The sequence below is a fragment of the Panicum virgatum genome, chromosome 5N, assembly GCF_016808335.1.
Source record: "Panicum virgatum strain AP13 chromosome 5N, P.virgatum_v5, whole genome shotgun sequence".
Lineage (NCBI taxonomy): Eukaryota > Viridiplantae > Streptophyta > Magnoliopsida > Poales > Poaceae > Panicum > Panicum virgatum.
The window spans coordinates 70668654-70692539 of record NC_053149.1 but is presented as its reverse complement, the minus strand read 5'-3'; the positions used below and the strand labels follow the sequence as shown (position 1 = coordinate 70692539).

The 23886-nt window shown below is 50.5% G+C and overlaps 2 protein-coding genes across 2 annotated transcripts; both read left to right on the top strand.

Moving 5' to 3' along the window:
- Nucleotides 1-1654: 1654 nt before the first annotated feature.
- LOC120674310 (mitochondrial fission 1 protein A-like) lies at nt 1655-21551 on the top strand. The gene is made up of 6 exons (XM_039955482.1): nt 1655-1801; nt 2066-2195; nt 2315-2326; nt 19516-19628; nt 20067-20130; nt 20617-21551. The coding sequence occupies exons 1-6, from the start codon at nt 1703-1705 to the stop codon at nt 20697-20699; spliced, it is 501 nt and encodes a 166-aa protein (XP_039811416.1). The 5' UTR covers nt 1655-1702; the 3' UTR covers nt 20700-21551.
- On the top strand, nt 21376-22438 carry LOC120675134 (F-box protein At5g07610-like). Its single transcript, XM_039956216.1, has 2 exons — nt 21376-21872; nt 21928-22438. The coding sequence occupies exons 1-2, from the start codon at nt 21376-21378 to the stop codon at nt 22436-22438; spliced, it is 1008 nt and encodes a 335-aa protein (XP_039812150.1).
- The last annotated feature ends 1448 nt before the right edge of the window (nt 22439-23886 follow it).

Here is a 23886-nt window from a genome sequence, read left to right as displayed (position 1 = left end):
GATATCTGAAATCGACACCAGACTTCGAACGTGACGGGCACGTCACCCTCATTGTGGCGCATCCACACGTGAGGCAACAGCTGCAGTACCTGCAGGAAGAGAAAATGGGGGAAAACCCCTATGGGAATCGTGAGTTGAGCGGTACTCGAACCCACGACCGGCAGCTCCACCACCCGGAGCACTTGCCAAACGAGCTACGGCTCGTTCCCTCTACCATCAGAAATCTGACCGTATGAGGTACAATTAGGGGTTTAATTAGGCAACGACTAAGATTGCGTGCACGGAAACCTTCAAATTATATTTCTGGAACTGAAAGCAAACGAAAGAGTAACTATATAAAGGTAGCTCCTAAATATAGTTGCTTGCACGGGATCATGACGTGATGCTGCATTCACATTTTTGTACCGAAAAGTAAGGATCAAAATTGACTACCTAATTTCCTGAACATGTCCTTCTCCTAATTAACGACCTTAAGATGACAAGGCACAAGGCAATTGCCAAGATTATTACACTCTTGCTGATTGCTGAGATTAGACACCTAGCAGCTCATATTAGTCAGGACACATTGCTCCACACGTCACATTTTCCAAAGAGAATTGGTACAGGCCTGCTGCCTAATAGCATACTCCCTCTGTCCGGAAATGTAGGACATTCTAGAACTCAAAATTTGTCCTCAAATATAAGGCATTCTAGATTGAAAGTGGACCCAATCATCTTAATTGTGCATCATTTTCAGATCTTTCTCAATATAAAGACATGCATACAACCATGTAGAGGAGGTGCATGTGGGGGAGCTTTATGAGAAAATGACATGCTACCTTAATTAGAACATATTTAATGACCCAAATAGAGTTCCAATGCATAATAATTAAGGGTAGAAGAGTCTTTTCTACACAACCATAATTTGTCCTAAAAACTATAGAATGCCCTACATTTCAGGACGGAGGAGTATACATATTGCTCCACACATCATGTTAATTAGGCTCATTAGATTCGTCTCGCGATTTATAATTCATCCGTGCAAAATATTTTACAAATAGATTTCATTTAGTACTTTGAAATAGCAAGATTCTGTTTTAAAATTTTTACCCTAAAGATCTAAATACGGCCTAGATTATTTATTGGGCCTGTCTTTCACATTGAACTAGGCGTATAGCCCGCGCATTTGCGCGGCTAGTATTGAAAGTTCAAAAATTCGCATGTCGTTGTATCTTTACTTAAAGATTATACTATTTTTTTACTATACATCACTCTGTTCATTATCGTAAATTATATCTTATTATCGGTTAAAACAATTCAAATATGATCTATCTATAATAACAATTTGATTTTGTTGAGCTTTAATAAGATTATGCATATAAATATTCTTATTTTTGTTTTATTTTGATTAATTGTTGTTAGCTAAATGATATTTTATATTTAATTTTTTATAATGACATTGGTGGGTGATTTTTAATTAGTCACAGGGGTATTTTGGGCTAATTTTATCATAATGGCAGTGGTGAGTAATTTTATATTTCTATTTTTCTCCGATTAGCGTGAGAATTTTTAGACCTTGAGAGCGAACGTGAAGGCTTCGTTTGTTGGCCAAATAATAAGATAATAGATAGATTGTGCTGGGTAAGGCCCAACCTCCACATTGGCTCGATCAGGTCCCCAACTGTGAAAGGAACGAACCAACTGACCATATCGCAGATCGGCGATGGCCATGGACGCCAAGATCGGCAGGTTCTTCGATGCCGTGGGTTCCTTCTTCTCCGGCGGCGAGAACATCCCTTGGTGCGACCGCGACGTCATTGCCGTACGTGCCGAACCGATTCACTCTCTCTCAACCCCCCCCCCCCCCCCCCCGCCGTACTCCTCACCCTCTGTCGACGTCGACGACGACCCTAGTGGCCTAGCTCTCTCTCAGTTCTGTTGGTTCAGGCAAAATGCAGGCGCTTCCTTTCATCCATGTGTTTGTTTAGCCTGTTGATTACACAATGCTCGATACAATTATAAACATCTTGATCGAGGTCGTCTGATGGATCCGTCAATTCGCTCTCCCGTCCATCTATTTATCTAGGGATGCGAGAGGGAGGTCGCCGAGGCCGCGACCGAGGAGCACGAGAAGCAGAGCATCATGAGGCTGTCTTGGGCGCTCGTGCACTCGAGGAACCAGGACGACGTGCTCCGCGGGATCGGCATGCTCCAAGGTACGCTGCGCCGGGCGCCGGCCCTGAATGGAGTTCATGCTGTTCACTGTTCAGATTGCATCCGCCTCCGATCTGCCTCTTGGTCACCACACCACATTTCTCTGCCACTGTACATCCAGCATCTCTGCTTGGTGCTGAGGAATGTTGAGTACTCTATTCTATTTGTGATGAGTGAATTGTCAACCGTGCGGTGTGATCGTGCGCTTGGTCTTTGGATTGCAGGTACACGGGCGTCGAGTGTCGACGGGAAGCTGCCGTGGAGGTGCTGTGACCGATGGACCGTGCGGTGGACGGCGGTGAAGGGCAGCCGGGACCGGAGCTCGGACCGGGCGGCAGCTGTGGCGTCCACTCCTGAATCGAGGGCGCAAGCGGCGACGGAAGGCGGGTTTCTTGGTTTGCGCCACAAAACCAAGGAGGCGGACGGCGGTTGAAGACGCCAAGTCGTGGAGGCACGGGCGTCGGTCTCGGGACTGACGGAGGCGACGGGCGTCGACGCCGTCTAGGGCCTCGCTGCGGGCGAGGAGGTGACGGGCGTCGGGCGGCGTTTAGGGCCGTCAGAAGGCCGAGGCGGGAACGGCGTCTAGGGCCACGGCGTGGAGGCGGGAATCTTCCCGCGCGTGAGGTTTTGGCGGTTTTCTCAAAACCGGCCACCTATCCGGGTTTCGCGGACCCTCCAAAACCGCGGACTGGATCTTCATCAAGACGGCGGCATCGCGGAGAAGACTTCATTTCGAAGAAAGAACCTCGGCCGTCGGATGAGATCGTTGTACAGGGGGTGCTGCAGGCCAACCGGTCTGACCGGTCCCTGGCACCGGTCTGACCGGTCTAACCAACCGGTCTGACCGGTCCAGCGTACCGGTCTGACCGGTCCCGCGGGTATAAATACCCCTTCTCTTGTGTTAGGTTAATTGTGGCTTTTGTAATCTGTTCGTGGACTCTCTGTTTCTCCAGGCCGCCGCCCCTGCGTCTCCCTCCCTCTGTTCCTCTCGTTTGAGTTGTTTTTGTCCATGGATTGTTGAAACCTTGTAAGGGATTTGATTGGGAAAGGAGGCCCTATCCTCCTCGTGCCCTCTGAGCTTTTGATTTGATTCAATCCCCTGTTTTTGTGCCTTGTGCAATGGATTTTCGATTTCGTTTTTGGCACACTTGATTGAGAGGAGGCTACGAGTTCTTTGCTGTGATTCTCATGCTCCCAACTCTGATCTAAACCCTCTGGAATCACTGGCGTGTTCGAATCCGAGTTCTTGAGTGTTTGAGAAAACCCCAATCCCTTTTGATCTCCCCCATAATTCTCGCGTTTCGTTGATCTTTAGGACGAGATCTTTTGGGGATATGTTCACGGGGTAGGGGCGAAGCAATCCCCCAAGTTTCACCGATTTTCGTAGTCGTTTGCTCGAGATTCAGTTCGGCGTCTGCCTTTGTGCGCGCTACCAGGCTTCTCCGCGCACCTCCCACAGGCAGGTGGTGAAACGCATCTTCAGGTATCTGAAATTCACCCCTGAGTTTGGTCTTTGGTATTCTGCGGATTCTTCTCTGGTTTTGGTGGGCTTTTCTGATGCCGATTTCGGTGGGTGTCGGTTGGATCGCAAGTCGACATCCGGCACTTGTCAATTTCTCGGTACATCGTTGGTGTCTTGGTCCTCTCGCAAGCAGGCTAGCGTAGCGCTTTCTTCCACAGAAGCTGAGTATGTTGCCGCTGCTAGCTGCTGCTCCCAGATACTTTGGATGAAACAAACCTTGCAGGATTATGGCTTGAGTTTCGGTAGGGTTCCCATCTTTGTAGACAACATGTCAGCCATTAGCATTGCAAAGAACCCTGTCCTACACTCCAGAACCAAGCACATAGACTTCCGATTCCATTTCCTGCGAGACAACCATGAGAAAGGACACATAGACTTGATCCATGTCCCTTCTGAGAGGCAAACTGCAGATATCCTCACCAAACCGCTAGAGCAGGACACCTTTGCTCGCTTGCGAGGGGAGCTTGGGGTTTGTTACCCCTTTTGATCACTGACTTTTGTTTTGGTTAGCTTGGTAGGTCTTTGTTTTGCTTCTCTTTGTTTTCTAGGTTTGGTAGTTGCATTGTGCATATACATTGTACATGTTTGCATTTTGCATTTTCTCACTTGCACTAGCATTCTTGTATACATTGCTATGATCTTCTAGTGCCTGCTAGTGTGAGTTGATAAACTTGATCATGTATAGCTTGCTCCATTGTGTATATGACATCATCTGAGTTAAGCTATTTTGATTTGAAATTCTGAAAACATGATCACCCTGTCTTGGTTACTAGCATGTTAGGGCGTGTTGATATGCTTTGCTATCTTATTTATGCTAGTGTGGCCTTTCGTTCAGCAATTCATATTTGAAATGATCTAGATCTGATAAAATTGCTTGAACTGTTCTGGAAATGGATGGAAAAGATCCAGGTGGGATTGCTTGTCGCACTGATCGAGCTTTCGGGACGGCTCACTTTGCACTTGTGAGAACCCGGGCAAGGCTGTGCATGACTGAAACGAGTGCTTTAAGCTTCTGATTGTCTTTTGGCATAGGTTTGGCCTCATTGCTAAGTGAAGCATGACAAGCTTTCAACCCCTGGCATTAAGAATTGATTTGAGATAAAATTGATTGAAAAATGAATGTTAACAACTTGTTCTTGGCTGAGTTTGGCTCACCTGTATGAGTTTGAGTAGCACTGCTTTCTATTCCGTACTTGTTAGTGCTAGATCATGGGTGATGCTTTTATTTCTCCTAAACTGAACTTGCCTAGCTCTAGACTGATTTGATATACCCTGTTGAGTTAGATGCAGGTCTGGTTTATGGATGCACACGTGCTTGAGACTAGATGTTGCTCATATCTTTGTATCCCTGAATGCTTTCACTTACACCTTCTGCATTGTATTCATGGCATAGCATCTGTTCAGGGGGAGTTTTTGCTTCAGGGGGAGCTTTAGGTCTTTTTAGGCTTGATGTGTGCATGTGCCAACAAGGGGGAGAATTTTGAGAGAAGTGATCGAACAAGGGGGAGACTTGTTTGATTTTTGAAAAACTTGTTGTGCACAGGGCCTTGAGAGTGCATCATTTTTGAAAAACTTTGCTTGGGGAGTTTCTGCTTTGGTTTTGGCTCCTGGTTTTCTCGTTTTCCCTCTGCTGCTTGCATGACTGCGTCGAGCATTACCTCTGTCTTTGAGGAGTCATGTTTTGGCTTTTGATCGATTGCGTCGAGCCGTTGCCCTTGTCTTAGGGGATCGATCTTTGCTTGAGTAAGTGACTGCTCTTGCTTTTCTGAGTTTTTTTGTCACTTGCTTGAGTTCTTCTCTTTCGTGCTTCTTTGTTCTTCTTTGGTTTCACTTCTCTTGGTTCGTTTGTGGTGTGTTGACAATACACTCATCAAGGGGGAGATTGAGGAATGTTGAGTACTCTATCCTGCTTGTGATGAGTGAATTGTCAACCGTGCGGTGTGATCGTGCGCTTGGTCTTTGGATTGCAGGTACACGGGCGTCGAGTGTCGACGGGAAGCTGCCGTGGAGGTGCTGTGACCGATGGACCGTGCGGTGGACGGCGATGAAGGGCAGCCGGGACCGGAGCTCGGACCAGGCGGCAGCTGTGGCGTCCACTCCTGGATCGAGGGCGCAAGCGGCGATGGAAGGCGGGTTTCTTGGTTTGCGCCACAAAACCAAGGAGGCGGACGGCGGTTGAAGACGCCAAGTCGTGGAGGCACGGGCGTCGGTCTCGGGACTGACGGAGGCGACGGGCGTCGACGGCGTCTAGGGCCTCGCTGAGGGCGAGGAGGTGACGGGCGTCGGGCGGCGTCTAGGGCCGTCAGAAGGCCGAGGCGGGAACGGCGTCTAGGGCCACGGCGTGGAGGCGGGAATCTTCCCGCGCGTGAGGTTTTGGCGGTTTTCTCAAAACCGGCCACCTACCCGGGTTTCGCGGACCCTCCAAAACCGCGGACTGGATCTTCATCAAGACGGCGGCATCGCGGAGAAGACTTCATTTCGAAGAAAGAACCTCGGCCGTCGGATGAGATCGTTGTACAGGGGGTGCTGCAGGCCAACCGGTCTGACCGGTCCCTGGCACCGGTCTGACCGGTCTAACCAACCGGTCTGACCGGTCCAGTGTACCGGTCTGACCGGTCCCGCGGGTATAAATACCCCTTCTCTTGTGTTAGGTTAATTGTGGCTTTTGTAATCTGTTCGTGGACTCTCTGTTTCTCCAGGCCGCCGCCCCTGCGTCTCCCTCCCTCTGTTCCTCTCGTTTGAGTTGTTTTTGTCCATGGATTGTTGAAACCTTGTAAGGGATTTGATTGGGAAAGGAGGCCCTATCCTCCTCGTGCCCTCTGAGCTTTTGATTTGATTCAATCCCCTGTTTTTGTGCCTTGTGCAATGGATTTTCGATTTCGTTTTTGGCACACTTGATTGAGAGGAGGCTACGAGTTCTTTGCTGTGATTCCCATGCTCCCAACTCTGATCTAAACCCTCTGGAATCACTGGCGTGTTCGAATCCGAGTTCTTGAGTGTTTGAGAAAACCCCAATCCCTTTTGATCTCCCCCATAATTCTCGCGTTTCGTTGATCTTTAGGACGAGATCTTTTGGGGATATGTTCACGGGGTAGGGGCGAAGCAATCCCCCAAGTTTCACCGATTTTCGTAGTCGTTTGCTCGAGATTCAGTTCGGCGTCTGCCTTTGTGCGCGCTACCAGGCTTCTCCGCGCACCTCCCACAGGCAGGTGGTGAAACGCATCTTCAGGTATCTGAAATTCACCCCTGAGTTTGGTCTTTGGTATTCTGCGGATTCTTCTCTGGTTTTGGTGGGCTTTTCTGATGCCGATTTCGGTGGGTGTCGGTTGGATCGCAAGTCGACATCCGGCACTTGTCAATTTCTCGGTACATCGTTGGTGTCTTGGTCCTCTCGCAAGCAGGCTAGCGTAGCGCTTTCTTCCACAGAAGCTGAGTATGTTGCCGCTGCTAGCTGCTGCTCCCAGATACTTTGGATGAAACAAACCTTGCAGGATTATGGCTTGAGTTTCGGTAGGGTTCCCATCTTTGTAGACAACATGTCAGCCATTAGCATTGCAAAGAACCCTGTCCTACACTCCAGAACCAAGCACATAGACTTCCAATTCCATTTCCTGCGAGACAACCATGAGAGAGGACACATAGACTTGATCCATGTCCCTTCTGAGAGGCAAACTGCAGATATCCTCACCAAACCTCTAGAGCAGGACACCTTTGCTCGCTTGCGAGGGGAGCTTGGGGTTTGTTACCCCTTTTGATCGCTGACTTTTGTTTTGGTTAGCTTGGTAGGTCTTTGTTTTGCTTCTCTTTGTTTTCTAGGTTTGGTAGTTGCATTGTGCATATGCATTGTACATGTTTGCATTTTGCATTTTCTCACTTGCACTAGCATTCTTGTATACATTGCTATGATCTTCTAGTGCCTGCTAGTGTGAGTTGATAAACTTGATCATGTATAGCTTGCTCCATTGTGTATATGACATCATCTGAGTTAAGCTATTTTGATTTGAAATTCTGAAAACATGATCACCCTGTCTTGGCTACTAGCATGTTAGGGCGTGTTGATATGCTTTGCTATCTTATTTATGCTAGTGTGGCCTTTCGTTCAGCAATTCATATTTGAAATGATCTAGATCTGATAAAATTGCTTGAACTGTTCTGGAAATGGATGGAAAAGATCCAGGTGGGATTGCTTGTCGCACTGATCGAGCTTTCGGGACGGCTCACTTTGCACTTGTGAGAACCCGGGCAAGGCTGTGCATGACTGAAACGAGTGCTTTAAGCTTCTGATTGTCTTTTGGCATAGGCTTGCCCTCGTTGCTAAGTGAAGCATGACAAGCTTTCAACCCCTGGCATTAAGAATTGATTTGAGATAAAATTGATTGAAAAATGAATGTTAACAACTTGTTCTTGGCTGAGTTTGGCTCACCTGTATGAGTTTGAGTAGCACTGCTTTCTATTCCGTACTTGTTAGTGCTAGATCATGGGTGATGCTTTTATTTCTCCTAAACTGAACTTGCCTAGCTCTAGACTGATTTGATATACCCTGTTGAGTTAGATGCAGGTCTGGTTTATGGATGCACACGTGCTTGAGACTAGATGTTGTTCATATCTTTGTATCCCTGAATGCTTTCACTTACACCTTCTGCATTGCATTCATGGCATAGCATCTGTTCAGGGGGAGTTTTTGCTTCAGGGGGAGCTTTAGGTCTTTTTAGGCTTGATGTGTGCATGTGCCAACAAGGGGGAGAATTTTGAGAGAAGTGATCGAACAAGGGGGAGACTTGTTTGATTTTTGAAAAACTTGTTGTGCACAGAGCCTTGAGAGTGCATCATTTTTGAAAAACTTTGCTTGGGGAGTTTCTGCTTTGGTTTTGGCTCCTGGTTTTCTCGTTTTCCCTCTGCTGCTTGCATGACTGCGTCGAGCATTACCTCTGTCTTTGAGAAGTCATATTTTGGCTTTTGATCGATTGCGTCGAGGCGTTGCCCTTGTCTTAGGGGATCGATTTTTGCTTGAGTAAGTGACTGCTCTTGCTTTTCTGAGTTTTTTTGTCACTTGCTTGAGTTCTTCTCTTTCGTGCTTCTTTGTTCTTCTTTGGTTTCACTTCTCTTGGTTCGTTTGTGGTGTGTTGACAATGCACTCATCAAGGGGGAGATTGAGGAATGTTGAGTACTCTATCCTGCTTGTGATGAGTGAATTGTCAACCGTGCGGTGTGATCGTGCGCTTGGTCTTTGGATTGCAGGTACACGGGCGTCGAGTGTCGACGGGAAGCTGCCGTGGAGGTGATGTGACCGATGGACCGTGCGGTGGACGGCGATGAAGGGCAGCCGGGACCGGAGCTCAGACCGGGCGGCAGCTGTGGCGTCCACTCCTGGATCGAGGGCGCAAGCGGCGACGGAAGGCAGGTTTCTTGGTTTGCGCCACAAAACCAAGGAGGCGGACGGTGGTTGAAGACGCCAAGTCGTGGAGGCACGGCGTCGGTCTCGGGACTGACGGAGGCGACGGGCGTCGACGGCGTATAGGGCCTCACTGCGGGCGAGGAGGTGACGGGCGTCGGGCGGCGTCTAGGGCCGTCAGAAGGCCGAGGCGGGAACGGCGTCTAGGGCCACGGTGTGGAGGCGGGAATCTTCCCGCGCGTGAGGTTTTGGCGGTTTTCTCAAAACCGGCCACCTAGCCGGGTTTCGCGGACCCTCCAAAACCGCGGACTGGATCTTCATCAAGACGGCGGCATCGCGGAGAAGACTTCGTTTCGAAGAAAGAACCTCGGCCGTCGGATGAGATCGTTGTACAGGGGGTGCTGCAGGCCAACCGGTCTGACCGGTCCAGCGTACCGGTCTGACCGGTCCCGCGGGTATAAATATTCCTTCTCTTGTGTTAGGTTAATTGTGGCTTTTGTAATCTGTTCGTGGACTCTCTGTTTCTCCAGGCCGCCGCCCCTGCGTCTCCCTCCCTCTGTTCCTCTCGTTTGAGTTGTTTTTGTCCATGGATTGTTGAAACCTTGTAAGGGATTTGATTGGGAAAGGAGGCCCTATCCTCCTCGTGCCCTCTGAGCTTTTGATTTGATTCAATCCCCTGTTTTTGTGCCTTGTGCAATAGATTTTCGATTTCGTTTTTTGCACACTTGATTGAGAGGAGGCTACGAGTTCTTTGCTGTGATTCCCATGCTCCCAACTCTGATCTAAACCCTCTGGAATCACTGGCGTGTTCGAATCCGAGTTCTTGAGTGTTTGAGAAAACCCCAATCCCTTTTGATCTCCCCCATAATTCTCGCGTTTCGTTGATCTTTAGGACGAGATCTTTTGGGGATATGTTCACGGGGTAGGGGCGAAGCAATCCCCCAAGTTTCACCGATTTTCGTAGTCGTTTGGTCGAGATTCAACGTTTGAATCCAATTTCTCGGGGGTTTTCTGGGTGCTACCGGTCAGACCGGTAGGCACGACCGGTCAGACCGGTCCAGCGCACCGGTCAGACCGGTATAGCGCACTGGTCAGACCGGTCCAGGCAGCTCAGTGCTGCAGATTTTCCAATTCGCTTCCAATTTGCTTTGTGGTTTCGCTCGCTCGTTCTAGGCCTTTTGCGTTGGGTTAGCTTTTCAATAGCTACTCCATACTTTAGTCAGAACGCTTGAGGGTTTGGGCAGTTTTGGGATATATGCCGACGATTCGAATTTCGAAGAAATTTTGATCGGCTCCCATTCACCCCCCCTCTGGTCGCCGGCTTCGGTCCCACAATTAGTATCAGAGCTCAGTTGAGGTTTTCAGTACTTTAACCGGTTCGAAAACCACTCGGCGACCATGGCGAGTCTTGGTAAGATCCCGGTGTTTTTCGGCGAGGATTATGCCTACTGGAGGGTTCGCATGAGAGCCTTCCTGCAGAGCATGGGAGCCGAGGTCTGGGAGATTACCAAGAACCAGCTTTACGAGGTGCTGGCTGTTCGGACCACGCCTCTTCAGGTGACCCAGCACGAGGCTAACGCCAAGGTCGTCAATGCCTTGTTCGCTGGCGTTTCTCGTGCGGAGTTCTCACGCGTCCAGGGTTTTCAGGAAGCCCACAAGATTTGGACGTGCCTTGAGAACTACCACGAGGGTACACCTCAGGTGAAGGCCAGACTGTTCGAGACTCACCGGCGTGAGTACGAGAACTTCACACAGGAGCCGGGTGAGAGCATTGACCTGATGTTCAGTCGTTTTCAGTCGATTGTGAACAAGGTCAATGCGAACAGATCTGCTGATGCCCTTGAGTACACAGAGCACGAGAAGGCCCTCAAGTTGCTTTACGCACTTGATCGTTCTGTGTGGGATCTCAAGGTGAACACCATCATTGAGTCTGCTGGCTATGAGACTCTGACGGTGAACGAGCTTTTTAGCAAGCTCAAGGCCACGGAGGTGGATAACCAGACACGAGCCAAGCTCAATGGTGCCCCTCCTTCCAAGAGCGTCGCTCTTGTGACTGGCCCAGGTGGATCGAGCTCTAACGCTAACTCTGCTCTTGGTTTTTCTCTTGCCTCTTTGCCTTCTGTTTCAGATGAGCAGCTGGAGACGCCGGGCGACGACGACTTGTGCCTCCTCATCAGCAAGTTCCTGCGCGTCTACCACAACAGGCAGAGGAAGAAGAACCCCGGGTGCTACAACTGCGGCGATCTGAACCACTTCATCGCCGATTGCCCCAAGAAGTCCGGCGGTGGCCAGAACAACTCCTTCGACTACTACCGCCACCGCGACCGCGACGAGGGAGGCTCCAACAAGGAGCGTCGGCGCCACAAGCACCGCAGTCGTGACCGGGGAGGACGCTTCGACAAGGAGTCGCTCAAGAAGCGCTTCCAGTACAAGGCCAAGAAGCGGGAGAAGGCCTTCCTGGCGCAGCTCAGCGACCTCGACAAGAGCTCCGACACCGACCGCTTTTCTTCACCGACCTCCGATGACGACGGCAAGAAGAAGAAGAAGAAGCGGGACAAGGAAGCCACCGGCTTCATCGGCCTTTGCTTGGCGGCCGGTCGGCGCAAGAGCTTCTGCACCATGGCGGGCGAAGCTGATGGTGCTCGTGCGTCTTCAGGTGGACACGCTACACCGATGCACTCCGGCTCTTCTCCTGGATCCGAGAGCGATTCAGAGGTAAACTCCACGATCGACCTGCTTGATACAGAGGTTAGGGAGTTGTACGCCGCTCTCGACAATCAGAGGAGGCTGCTTAAGGAAGCAGCTAGAGAGCGCAGAAAGCTTAGGGCTGAGCTGGCTTGTGCTAGGGATAAGTCTAGTGAGGATGAGTGCGCTGGCTGCATATCTCACATGAACGATCTTGTTGCTCTCCGTGCCAAGCATGATGAGAATGTCGCGAACCTAGATGTTGCTAAAACTTCGCTTTCTGACGTGTCTCATGAGCTAGCCAAGGCCAAGCATGAGCTTGAGCTTGTCAAGGACGCTCCCATTGTTAGTGATGTGCTTGAATGCGATGAGTGTCCTATTTTCAAGTCTGATCTAGCTTCTTTGCAGTCCAAGTTTGCTACTGTTGTTTGTGAACTAGAGGAGCTTAGATCTAGGCCTGTTTTGCTTGGCGCTTGTAAGATTTGTCCCACGCTTAGGTCGGAGCTAGAGGAGATTAACGCGTTGATAAAGTCTTTTGGAAAGACTAAGGTCTTAGAGTCTAGCCCACCTATTGACTGCTCTGTTTGCCCTGGTTTGATTGCTGATTTAGATAATCTTGCGGTAGAGAAAGCCAACTTAGAGAATGAGAATACCTATCTTAGGGCGATTCTGAGTTGGGTTTCTAGTAGTGAGCCGCAGTTGGGCATGATGATTAAGCAGTTCAAGCGTAGTGATGGCTTTGGGGTCGGTTACACGTACACGAAGTCAGACTTTGACAAGTTGTACGGTAAGATTGGCAAGGCTGCTGGAAACACTGCTAGCACGAGCACGCACGAGCACGCAGCCTTCGCTTGTTGACCCCGCGGATGGTGTGCTTAAAGAACCACCGAAAGCACCTCCGCAGAAGCAGGTTTGGGTTCCAAAGCCCAATGAGCTGAGGAACTCCCTCGAAACGCTCCCTGCTGCCACAGCCCAGGTTGCCCAGAAGAAGAGGGCTGCTCCTCCCCGTCCGCAGGCTAGGCCTCCACCTCCCAAGCGTGAGGTGAGGTACCACTGCGAGTTCTGTGACAGGGAAGGTCACCTGGAGGAGTTTTGCTTCAGGAGGAAGCGGGCTGTGAGGCGAGAGCAGGAGAGACGGAACGCGGACATGTACTCTGCTCGGGTGCATGGTCCTTCTCGGCGTGGTGGTAGGCAAGATGCTAGGGCGCGCCGTGTAGGTGGAGGTCAGGGAGACGGTGGTGGTTACCGTGCTCCAGCAGGTGGTCGCTTTGCCGGTCGTGCTCTTGGTCGTTTTCAGTACGGCTATAGACCACGGGACCGAGGCTTTGGAGGAGGTTTTGAGGCTCCACGCTTTTCTCGCGGTGGTGTTCGTCAGTCACGCGGTAGACGGGATGAGGGATACGCTTTGTCTGGTTTTGCTAACCCTTCTGTAGAGCAAATGGCTCGACACTGGTTTGCTTCTCACTTTGCTAACCCCAGTGTTGAGACATTTGCTCACCCTTTGTCTCACTACTGATGTGCAGGTCGGAGGCTTGGAGAACAGGTGGATCATGGACTCCGGTTGTTCGCGCCACATGACCGGAAATGACAAATGGTTCTCCAGCCTCACCCCGATGCGCTCAAAGGAGTACATTGTGTTCGGGGATAATGGAAGAGGAAAGGTACATGGACTTGGCGCTGTTCGGGTTTCTGATCGCTTTACCCTGAGAGAAGTTGCTTTGGTTTCGAATCTTGGTTTTAATTTGCTCTCTGTTTCGCAACTTCTTGATGAGGGGTTTGAGGTTCGCTTCAAGGAGGGCTGTTCGCGTGTTTTGGATTCCAGGGGAGATTTGGTTTGCCGGATTACACCTCGCGATCGAGTTTTCTTGGTTGACTTCTCTGGAACTCCTTTTGGCCCTTCTCATTACTTGATGGCAGGTTCTTCTTCTGATTTGTGGAGGTGGCATAGGAGACTAGGACATTTGAGCTTCGATTTGTTGTCGAGACTGAGCTCACTTGGCCTGATCCGAGGATCGCCCAAATTGAAGTTTGAGAAGAACCTTGTTTGCCATCCGTGTTGCCACGGGAAAATGATTGCCGCTTCTCATCCGCCTGTTAATCAGGTGATGACTTCTCACCCTGGAGAGTTGCCACACATGGACACTGTTGGTCCTTCCAGGGTGATGTCTGTTGGTGGGAAGTGGTACGTGCTTGTGATTGTGGACGACTTTTCTCGCTATTCTTGGGTCTTTTTCATGAGAACCAAGGATGAGGCTTTCGAGTTTGTTCGAGACTTGATCTTGAGATTGAAAAACGAGCTACCCCAGGCCATGCGAGCAATCCGCTCTGACAATGGCACAGAATTCAAAAACGCTCGTTTTGATGCATTTTGCAGTGATCAAGGTCTTGAACACCAGTATTCTTCTCCCTACACTCCACAGCAAAATGGAGTTGTAGAGCGGAAGAATCGGACGCTGGTTGAGATGGCGAGGACGATGCTCGATGAGCATAGGACTCCTCGCAAATACTGGGCTGAGGCGGTTAACACCGCTTGTTACGTGTCCAACCGCATTTTCTTGCGTGCTTTCATGCACAGGACTTCTTATGAGTTGCGGTTTGGACGCCAGCCCCGTGTTGACCATCTCAGAGTTTTTGGTTGCCGGTGTTTTGTGCTGAAAGATGGAAATCTTGATAAATTTGAGTCTCGCTCGTCTGACGGTATTTTTCTCGGATATGCTTCTCACTCTAGAGCGTACCGTGTGCTGATTATTGATACTAACATCGTCAGAGAGACTTGTGAAGTCACTTTCGACGAGACTGCACCGTGCAATTCTTCTGTCTTTGAAGTTGCAGGAGATGACGAGCTCGGCACCTCCATCTTTGAAGATGAGGAGGAAGAAGCTGCAGATGGCGAGGCTGTGGCTACCACGCGTGCTGTGGACCCAGCTATCTCTGCTACGAGCTCGGATGATGACGACGGCCCCGACCCGACTACGTCTACTTCCCGGGGGCTGTTTGAGGAGGTGACTCAGGCTACACCAGCTGCACCTGAGGAGACACCAGCTTTGGTCGAGGAGGAGGCGACTTCGACACGGGAAGCACCGCGACACATTCAGCGTCGCCATCCACCTCAACAGATGCTAGGTGATCTCAACGAGCGAGTCACCAGGTCCAAGGTAACGAGTATCGCTGGCTTTGCTCATTCAGCGTTTGTTGCCTCTTTTGAGCCCAAAGATATTAGACATGATCTTTCTGATTCTAATTGGGTCAATGCCATGCATGAGGAACTTGAAAATTTTGAAAGAAACCAAGTTTGGGTTTTGGTCGAGCCTCCACCTGATTGTAATCCCATCGGAAAGAAGTGGGTTTTCAAAAACAAGCAGGGTGAGGATGGTTTGGTTGTTCGAAACAAGGCTCGTCTTGTTGCCCAGGGGTTTTGCCAAAAAGAGGGTATTGATTTTGAGGAGACTTTTGCCCCTGTTGCTCGTTTGGAAGCTATTCGAATCTTTCTTGCATTTGCTGCTTCCAAAGATTTTAAAGTTTTCCAAATGGATGTGAAATCTGCCTTCTTGAATGGTTTTATCGAAGAAGAGGTTTATGTGAAGCAACCCCCTGGTTTCGAAAATCCCAAGTTTCCAAACCGTGTTTATAAACTTCAGAAAGCTCTTTACGGTTTGAAATAGGCGCCTAGAGCTTGGTATGATAGATTGAAAACCTTTTTGCTGGCTCAGGGCTTTAAAATGGGATGTGTGGATAAAACTTTGTTCCTCATGCGATCTGGCACTGATTTTCTCTTAGTTCAGATATACATGGATGATATTATCTTTGGTGGCTCTTTTCACGCTCTTGTCTCCAAGTTTTCTGAGCAGATATCCAGGGAGTTCGAGATGAGCATGATGGGTGAGCTGCAGTTCTTCCTCGGGCTGCAGATCAAGCAAACTCCTCAGGGCACTTTTGTCCATCAAGCCAAGTACACTAGAGACTTGCTGCGGAAGTTTGACATGAGCGACTTGTCTCCTCAGCCGACTCCGATCAGTACATCTACGGCGCTTGATGAGGACTTGGATGGCGAGGCGGTGGACCAGAAGGAGTACAGGAGCATGATCGGCTCACTCCTGTACCTGACGGCGACGCGACCGGACATTCAGTTCGGCGTCTGCCTTTGTGCGTGCTACCAGGCTTCTCCGCGCACCTCCCACAGGCAGGTGGTGAAACGCATCTTCAGGTATCTGAAATTCACCCCTGAGTTTGGTCTTTGGTATTCTGCGGATTCTTCTCTGGTTTTGGTGGGCTTTTCTGATGCCGATTTCGGTGGGTGTCGGTTGGATCGCAAGTTGACATCCGGCACTTGTCAATTTCTCGGTACATCGTTGGTGTCTTGGTCCTCTCGCAAGCAGGCTAGCGTAGCGCTTTCTTCCACAGAAGCTGAGTATGTTGCCGCTGCTAGCTGCTGCTCCCAGATACTTTGGATGAAACAAACCTTGCAGGATTATGGCTTGAGTTTCGGTAGGGTTCCCATCTTTGTAGACAACATGTCAGCCATTAGCATTGCAAAGAACCCTGTCCTACACTCCAGAACCAAGCACATAGACTTCCGATTCTATTTCCTGCGAGACAACCATGAGAGAGGACACATAGACTTGATCCATGTCCCTTCTGAGAGGCAAACTGCAGATATCCTCACCAAACCGCTAGAGCAGGACACCTTTGCTTGCTTGCGAGGGGAGCTTGGGGTTTGTTACCCCTTTTGATCGCTGACTTTTGTTTTGGTTAGCTTGGTAGGTCTTTGTTTTGCTTCTCTTTGTTTTCTAGGTTTGGTAGTTGCATTGTGCATATGCATTGTACATGTTTGTATTTTGCATTTTCTCACTTGCACTAGCATTCTTGTATACATTGCTATGATCTTCTAGTGCCTGCTAGTGTGAGTTGATAAACTTGATTATGTATAGCTTGCTCCATTGTGTATATGACATCATCTGAGTTAAGCTATTTTGATTTGAAATTCTGAAAACATGATCACCCTGTCTTGGCTACTAGCATGTTAGGGCGTGTTGATATGCTTTGCTATCTTATTTATGCTAGTGTGGCCTTTCGTTCAGCAATTCATATTTGAAATGATCTAGATCTGATAAAATTGCTTGAACTGTTCTGGAAATGGATGGAAAAGATCCAGGTGGGATTGCTTGTCGCACTGATCGAGCTTTCGGGACGGCTCACTTTGCACTTGTGAGAACCCGGGCAAGGCTGTGCATGACTGAAACGAGTGCTTTAAGCTTCTGATTGTCTTTTGGCATAGGCTTGACCTCGTTGCTAAGTGAAGCATGACAAGCTTTCAACCCCTGGCATTAAGAATTGATTTGGGATAAAATTGATTGAAAAATGAATGTTAACAACTTGTTCTTGGCTGAGTTTGGCTCACCTGTATGAGTTTGAGTAGCACTGCTTTCTATTCCCTACTTGTTAGTGCTAGATCATGGGTGATGCTTTTATTTCTCCTAAACTGAACTTGCCTAGCTCTAGACTGATTTGATATACCCTGTTGAGTTAGATGCAGGTCTGGTTTATGGATGCACACGTGCTTGAGACTAGATGTTGCTCATATCTTTGTATCCCTGAATGCTTTCACTTACACCTTCTGCATTGCATTCATGGCATAGCATCTGTTCAGGGGGAGTTTTTGCTTCAGGGGGAGCTTTAGGTCTTTTTAGGCTTGATGTGTGCATGTGCCAACAAGGGGGAGAATTTTGAGAGAAGTGATCGAACAAGGGGGAGACTTGTTTGATTTTTGAAAAACTTGTTGTGCACAGGGCCTTGAGAGTGCATCATTTTTGAAAAACTTTGCTTGGGGAGTTTCTGCTTTGGTTTTGGCTCCTGGTTTTCTCGTTTTCCCTCTGCTGCTTGCATGACTGCGTCGAGCATTACCTCTGTCTTTGAGGAGTCATGTTTTGGCTTTTGATCGATTGCGTCGAGCCGTTGCCCTTGTCTTAGGGGATCGATCTTTGCTTGAGTAAGTGACTGCTCTTGTTTTTTTCTGAGTTTTTTTGTCACTTGCTTGAGTTCTTCTCTTTCGTGCTTCTTTGTTCTTCTTTGGTTTCACTTCTCTTGGTTCGTTTGTGGTGTGTTGACAATGCACTCATCAAGGGGGAGATTGAGAAATGTTGAGTACTCTATCCTGCTTGTGATGAGTGAATTGTCAACCGTGCGGTGTGATCGTGCGCTTGGTCTTTGGATTGCAGGTACACGGGCGTCGAGTGTCAACGGGAAGCTGCCGTGGAGGTGTTGTGACCGATGGACCGTGCGGTGGACGGCGGTGAAGGGCAGCCGGGACCGGAGCTCGGACCGGGCGGCAGCTGTGGCGTCCACTCCTGGATCGAGGGCGCAAGCGGCGACGGAAGGCGGGTTTCTTGGTTTGCGCCACAAAACCAAGGAGGCGGACGGCGGTTGAAGACGCCAAGTCGTGGAGGCACGGGCGTCGGTCTCGGGACTGACGGAGGCGACGGGCGTCGACGCCGTCTAGGGCCTCGCTGCGGGCGAGGAGGTGACGGGCGTCGGGCGGCGTCTAGGGCCGTCAGAAGGCCGAGGCGGGAACGGCATCTAGGGCCACGGCGTGGAGGCGGGAATCTTCCCGCGCGTGAGGTTTTGGCGGTTTTCTCAAAACCGGCCACCTACCCGGGTTTCGCGGACCCTCCAAAACCGCGGACTGGATCTTCATCAAGACGGCGGCATCGCGGAGAAGACTTCGTTTCGAAGAAAGAACCTCGGCCGTCGGATGAGATCGTTGTACAGGGGGTGCTGCAGGCCAACCGGTCTGACCGGTCCCTGGCACCGGTCTGACCGGTCTAACCAACCGGTCTGACCGGTCCAGCGTACCGGTCTGACCGGTCCCGCGGGTATAAATATCCCTTCTCTTGTGTTAGGTTAATTGTGGCTTTTGTAATCTGTTCGTGGACTCTCTGTTTCTCCAGGCCACCGCCCCTGCGTCTCCCTCCCTCTGTTCCTCTCGTTTGAGTTGTTTTTGTCCATGGATTGTTGAAACCTTGTAATGGATTTGATTGGGAAAGGAGGCCCTATCCTCCTCGTGCCCTGAGCTTTTGATTTGATTCAATCCCCTGTTTTTGTGCCTTGTGCAATAGATTTTCGATTTCGTTTTTGGCACACTTGATTGAGAGGAGGCTACGAGTTCTTTGTTGTGATTCCCATGCTCCCAACTCTGATCTAAACCCTCTGGAATCACTGGCGTGTTCGAATCCGAGTTCTTGAGTGTTTGAGAAAACCCCAATCCCTTTTGATGTCCCCCATAATTCTCGCGTTTCGTTGATCTTTAGGACGAGATCTTTTGGGGATATATTCACGGGGTAGGGGCGAAGCAATCCCCCAAGTTTCACCGATTTTTGTAGTCGTTTGCTCGAGATTCAACGTTTGAATCTAATTTCTCGGGGGTTTTCTAGGTGCTACCGGTCAGACCGGTAGGCACGACCGGTCAGACCGGTCCAGCGCACCGGTCAGACCGGTCCAGGCAGATCAGTGCTGCAGATTTTCCAATTCGCTTCCGATTTGCTTTGTGGTTTCGCTCGCTCGTTCTAGGCCTTTTGCGTTGGGTTAGCTTTTCATTAGCTACTCCATACTTTGGTCAGAACGCTTGAGGGTTTGGGCATTTTTGGGATATATGCTGACGATTCGAATTTCGAAGAAATTTTGATCGGCTCCCATTCACCCCCTCTGGTCGCCAGCTTCGGTCCTACAGGTGCGACCACCAGCCCTTTGCAGGCGAGGGAGAAGCTCTACCTGCTGGCCGTTGGGCACTACAGGAACGGCGACTACCCCAGGAGCCGGCAGTTCGTGGACCAGTGCCTGGAGGTTGTTCGCTTCATCCATAACATCTCTTCTTGCTGTAGGAGGGGGAGCGCGCGCCACACACAGAGTTTTAACACCGGGGTACAATGCAATGCATGACTGAATTGCTACTAGAAGTGCCTTAAATCTGTAAGAATGCCAAGTTGCTAACCACCTTGTATTATCAACCATAATGTCTAGATAGGTTGCTCACCTAAAGTTTCGAAACCAAAACCCTGACGCATAATAATGGAGGGCACTGCTCCGATCCTGATCTAATTCAGCAACCAGTGATCTGGGCAACCAGAGTTCTTTGATAGAAATTGATAGTCTTATCTTAGCGTGGCCGACTAGCCTCATTTCCTAAATGGATGGCCAAGAACTACAGCAACTTGCAATTCTTGGAGATTTTTCTCAATATCTGAATTAATTTAATCAGTTTTATTTCGTGTTTTGATGTAGATCCAACCTGATTGTAGACAGACCCTGGCTCTGAAGAAGATAGTGGAAGATAAAATTGCTAAAGGTGAGGCAAAAGTTAGACCAATTACCAGCAATGCAAATGTTCTTATTCCGTTAGAGCATCTCCAGTAGTTCCCCAATAATCCTTTCCCAATAACTGGTATTGGGAGATGCCTCAATAACAGTTTATGAATTATTGGGGGAGTTGATTTTGCAGTTTCTCAATACTCTTGTCCCAATACAACAATATATTGGAAGAGCATAAACCCTCTTTTTATTTGAGGGGAGATGTGGTGAAATATCGGGATATCCCAATAGTTATTGGGGAAAGGGGATGTATTGGAAAACTGCTGGAGCACATTCTTTTCCCAATAATAGGAGATTACTTGGGAATGGAGGACTGTTGGAGATGCTCTTAGTCATTCTCGATGACCTTTCTTTGAATTCTATGGTTGTTTATATTGAACTGATATACAGTCAAGACAGAGGATCCCTAATTGTTATTCATTGATTTTTTTTAAAGATAACAAACAAACATTCATTGATGCAGATGGCGTTATCGGTATTGGAATAGCTACAACTGCTATTGGTGTGCTCATTGGGATCGCAGCTGCTGTTGCTCGAAAAAACTGAGATGGTTTTATTTTCATAGCTATTTTTAGGATACTATGTTCTCTATCCTCACTCCACGGATCAAGTTTATTGAGTTCATTTTGGTCTTCTTATGTAAACCTCAGCACGCTTCCGGCTTCCTTCTTGAGTGATACAATTGTGTTCCTGCTTCCTTTCAACAAAAGAAAAGGTAAACCAAGCATACTGTAACTAGTTTTCAGTACAATTTCCCAAAGACTTGTCACAAATGGCCAACGATTAGTATGTTTTTGGTTAATTAATCACAAAATTACTGTGGCCAAATGAGGTTGTGGTGGATTATATATGTTGTTGGCAATTTGCCAAAACTGTAGGAAAAATTTTCTCAAAAAAACTGTAGGAAAATTGAAGGTAATAAATATATTTGAAAACTGTTAGCCACTGGGGAAAAATACTAGTAATACTACAGTATTTTATCTTCAAATTAATAATCTATTAAATTGGATCAGGTCCGGCCCGGAGTGTTTCACCGACTTCGTATCGGAATTGTAGTTTCCGTCTCTATTTATTTAAGTGCGTGCGTGCTGCAGAGTGCAGAGTCGACGAGTCGTATCAACAAGGAATCTCATTCTTGCAGCCGCTGCTCGCCTCGGGAGCTCGCTCTTCTCTTACGAATCGTATCATCGCCGATCGATTTGACGTGCCTCGGAATACAATGATGGCCGGGGGGAAGCGGCAGCGGAACCCCGCGTCGTACCTCAGCGACGACCTCTTGATCGAGATCCTCGTGCGGCTGCCAGCGAGACCGCTGGGCCGCTTCAAGTGTGTCTCCCGGTCATGGCGCTATCTCATCTCCAGTCCTGTCCACCACCGGAGGCTTGCGCACACTGACGCCGCGTCGGGCTTCTTCTACCAGCGTGTCCCCGACGATGGCTACCCGCGGGTCCGGGCGCCGGTGACGACGGACTTGAGTTTCACCGCCCTATGCCCTCCCGATGGAGAAGGAGGCGGAGGCTCGCCGTCTCCGTTCCTCGATCAAGCCTTCCCGTTCCTGCCTTGTTCGAGCAATAGAGCCCGGACGGAGCTGCTGGACTCGTGCAACGGGCACCTCCTCCTACGCTGCCACTGCCCCTCCGACGACCACGAGCTGGCCTCTCCGCCGCTCTACATCGTGTGCGACCCCGCCACCCAGGGCTGGGCGGTCGAGCTGCCCGTGTTCTTGCCGGAGCCTAGTCGTCGCAGAGGAGACCTCGGTTTTGTTCATCATCAGCAGCGGCTGGAGCAACAGAGGAGAGAGCATCCGCCCTGCCACTCTGGCCTTCGACCCGGCCGTCTCCCCGCACTTCCACGTCTTCGAGCTGGTGGAGGACGACGGGCGGCGGCGCTACAGCTCTCGGTACGGCGCCGCCGTCAAGGCGGTGCGGATCTACTCATCCGAGACCGGCGAGTGGGTTGTCAGGAACAGCGAGTGGAGCTACCGCATCTCTTGCGCCGGCGAGAACGCCTGCTTCAACGGCAGCGAGTGGAGGTATAGCCTCGCTTACGCCGGCAAGCACGCCTACCTCAACGGCTCCCTTCACCTCACCACCACCGACACCGAGAACGGCTTGGTGGTGGTCGCGTCGGTGGACACCAAGGGGCAGACGTGGAGGGCCACCCGCGTGTGCCCGGCAATACACGGCGCCCCCGGCGTCATCGACCAGTCGCAGCGCCGCCTGCTCTACGTGGACGCCGGCTCGGTCTACAGTCTCGAGGGTGGCGGCGGTGGCTGTTGGGATTAGTCCCACATTGGTTGTAGGAGGAGAGTTGAAACAACATAAAAGTGGGGGAGTCTCTCACCTCTTAGGGCTAGCTTTTGGGGTGTAGCAAGACTTCCTCCGGGTGTGCGCCCATTGGGCCGACTCTCTTGGTTTTTGGGCCGACAATTGGTATCAGAGCTGGGTCCGCAATCTCCTGTACCCGTGCACACTCGGGTGGTGTAGGCCCGAAGCCCAGTGACCTGTGGGTGTGAGGCCCGTGTGTGCTCGTGTGTCGAGCCGGTCACTGGTGGACTGTGGTGTGGGCCCAGTCAGTGCTAAGGGGCACCAATGTGTAACGGGAGAGATTGTTGGGATTAGTCCCACATTGGTTGTGGGAGGAGAGTTGAACCAACATAAAAGTGAGGGGAGTCTCTCACCTCTTAGAGCTAGTTTTTGGGGTGTAGCAAGACTTTCTCCGGGTGTGCGCCCGTTGGGCCGACTCTCCTGGTTTTTGGGCCGACAATTGGTACCAGAGCCTTGTATGCCCAAGATCCTGCGCTACTACCTCGAGCAAGAAGACATGGCGCTGGTTCCGCAGGGCGCCGGAGGGAGCTCGATGTCCATGGCGTACCCGGTGTTGTCGCCGGCGGGGTACACGGCGTGGGCGATCAAGGTGGAGGCGATCCTCGACGCGCAAGGCCTCTGGGAGGCTGTGTCACCGTCGGGCAATAGCGTGGTGAACGCGCACAAGAACAAGACGGCGCGGGCGCAGCTACTGCAGGCGCTGTCTGAGGACATCCTCATGCAGGTGTCGACGAAGAAGACGGCGAAGGAGGTTTGGGAGAGCCTCAAGACAAGGTTCGTCGGCGCCGATCGTGTCAAGACGGCGCGCCTCGCCACGCTCAAGGGGGACTTCGACAAGCTGTGCATGGTGGACGGGGATGCGCTGGACGACTACGCCGGGAAGATCAGCGGCATGGCCGCGAAGTTCTCCGGCCTCGGGTCCATGCTCGACGACGCCGCCATGGTGAAGATCCTGCTCGACACCGTGCCTGATCACCTGTACCCGGCGGTGGCGGGGATCGAGTAGTTCTGCGACGTCGCCACGATGACGTTCGAGGAGGCGCTCGGGCGGCTGAAGGCCTTTGACGAGCGGTCGCGGCGGCGCGCGCAGATCACTGGCGGACAGGCGCCGTCTGGTGGTCACAGTGCTGGCGGGAGTCTTCTGCTCACGGAGGCGGAATGGAAGGCGCGGCACAAGGCGAAGTCCGGTTCGGGAGGTGCTTCAACTGCGGTGTGCGCGGTCACTTCGCGCGCGATTGCCGCAAGCCGAAGAAGGAGCAAGTCATGGCTGCCACGGCGGACGTTGAAGAGGAGGCAGCGCTGCTCTGAAGATTCGGCGTAGGAGGCGCTGGGTTTAGGGGGAGATTGTTAGAAATAAACCCAGCTTCGTGTGGGTGCACGGCTGGCGGGTGGCTCGGCCTGATCTG

Bases quoted from the DNA above. Each gene is read 5' to 3' on its own strand.
- LOC120674310 (XM_039955482.1), top strand. From the start codon at position 1,703: ATGGCCATGGACGCCAAGATCGGCAGGTTCTTCGATGCCGTGGGTTCC. The intron at 1,802-2,065 runs GTACGTGCCGAA...CTATTTATCTAG, and splicing joins GCGACCGCGACGTCATTGCC to GGATGCGAGAGGGAGGTCGC. The intron at 19,629-20,066 runs GTTGTTCGCTTC...GTTTTGATGTAG, and splicing joins TCGTGGACCAGTGCCTGGAG to ATCCAACCTGATTGTAGACA.
- LOC120675134 (XM_039956216.1), top strand. From the start codon at position 21,376: ATGGCCGGGGGGAAGCGGCAGCGGAACCCCGCGTCGTACCTCAGCGAC. The intron at 21,873-21,927 runs GTTCTTGCCGGA...GTTCATCATCAG, and splicing joins TGGGCGGTCGAGCTGCCCGT to CAGCGGCTGGAGCAACAGAG.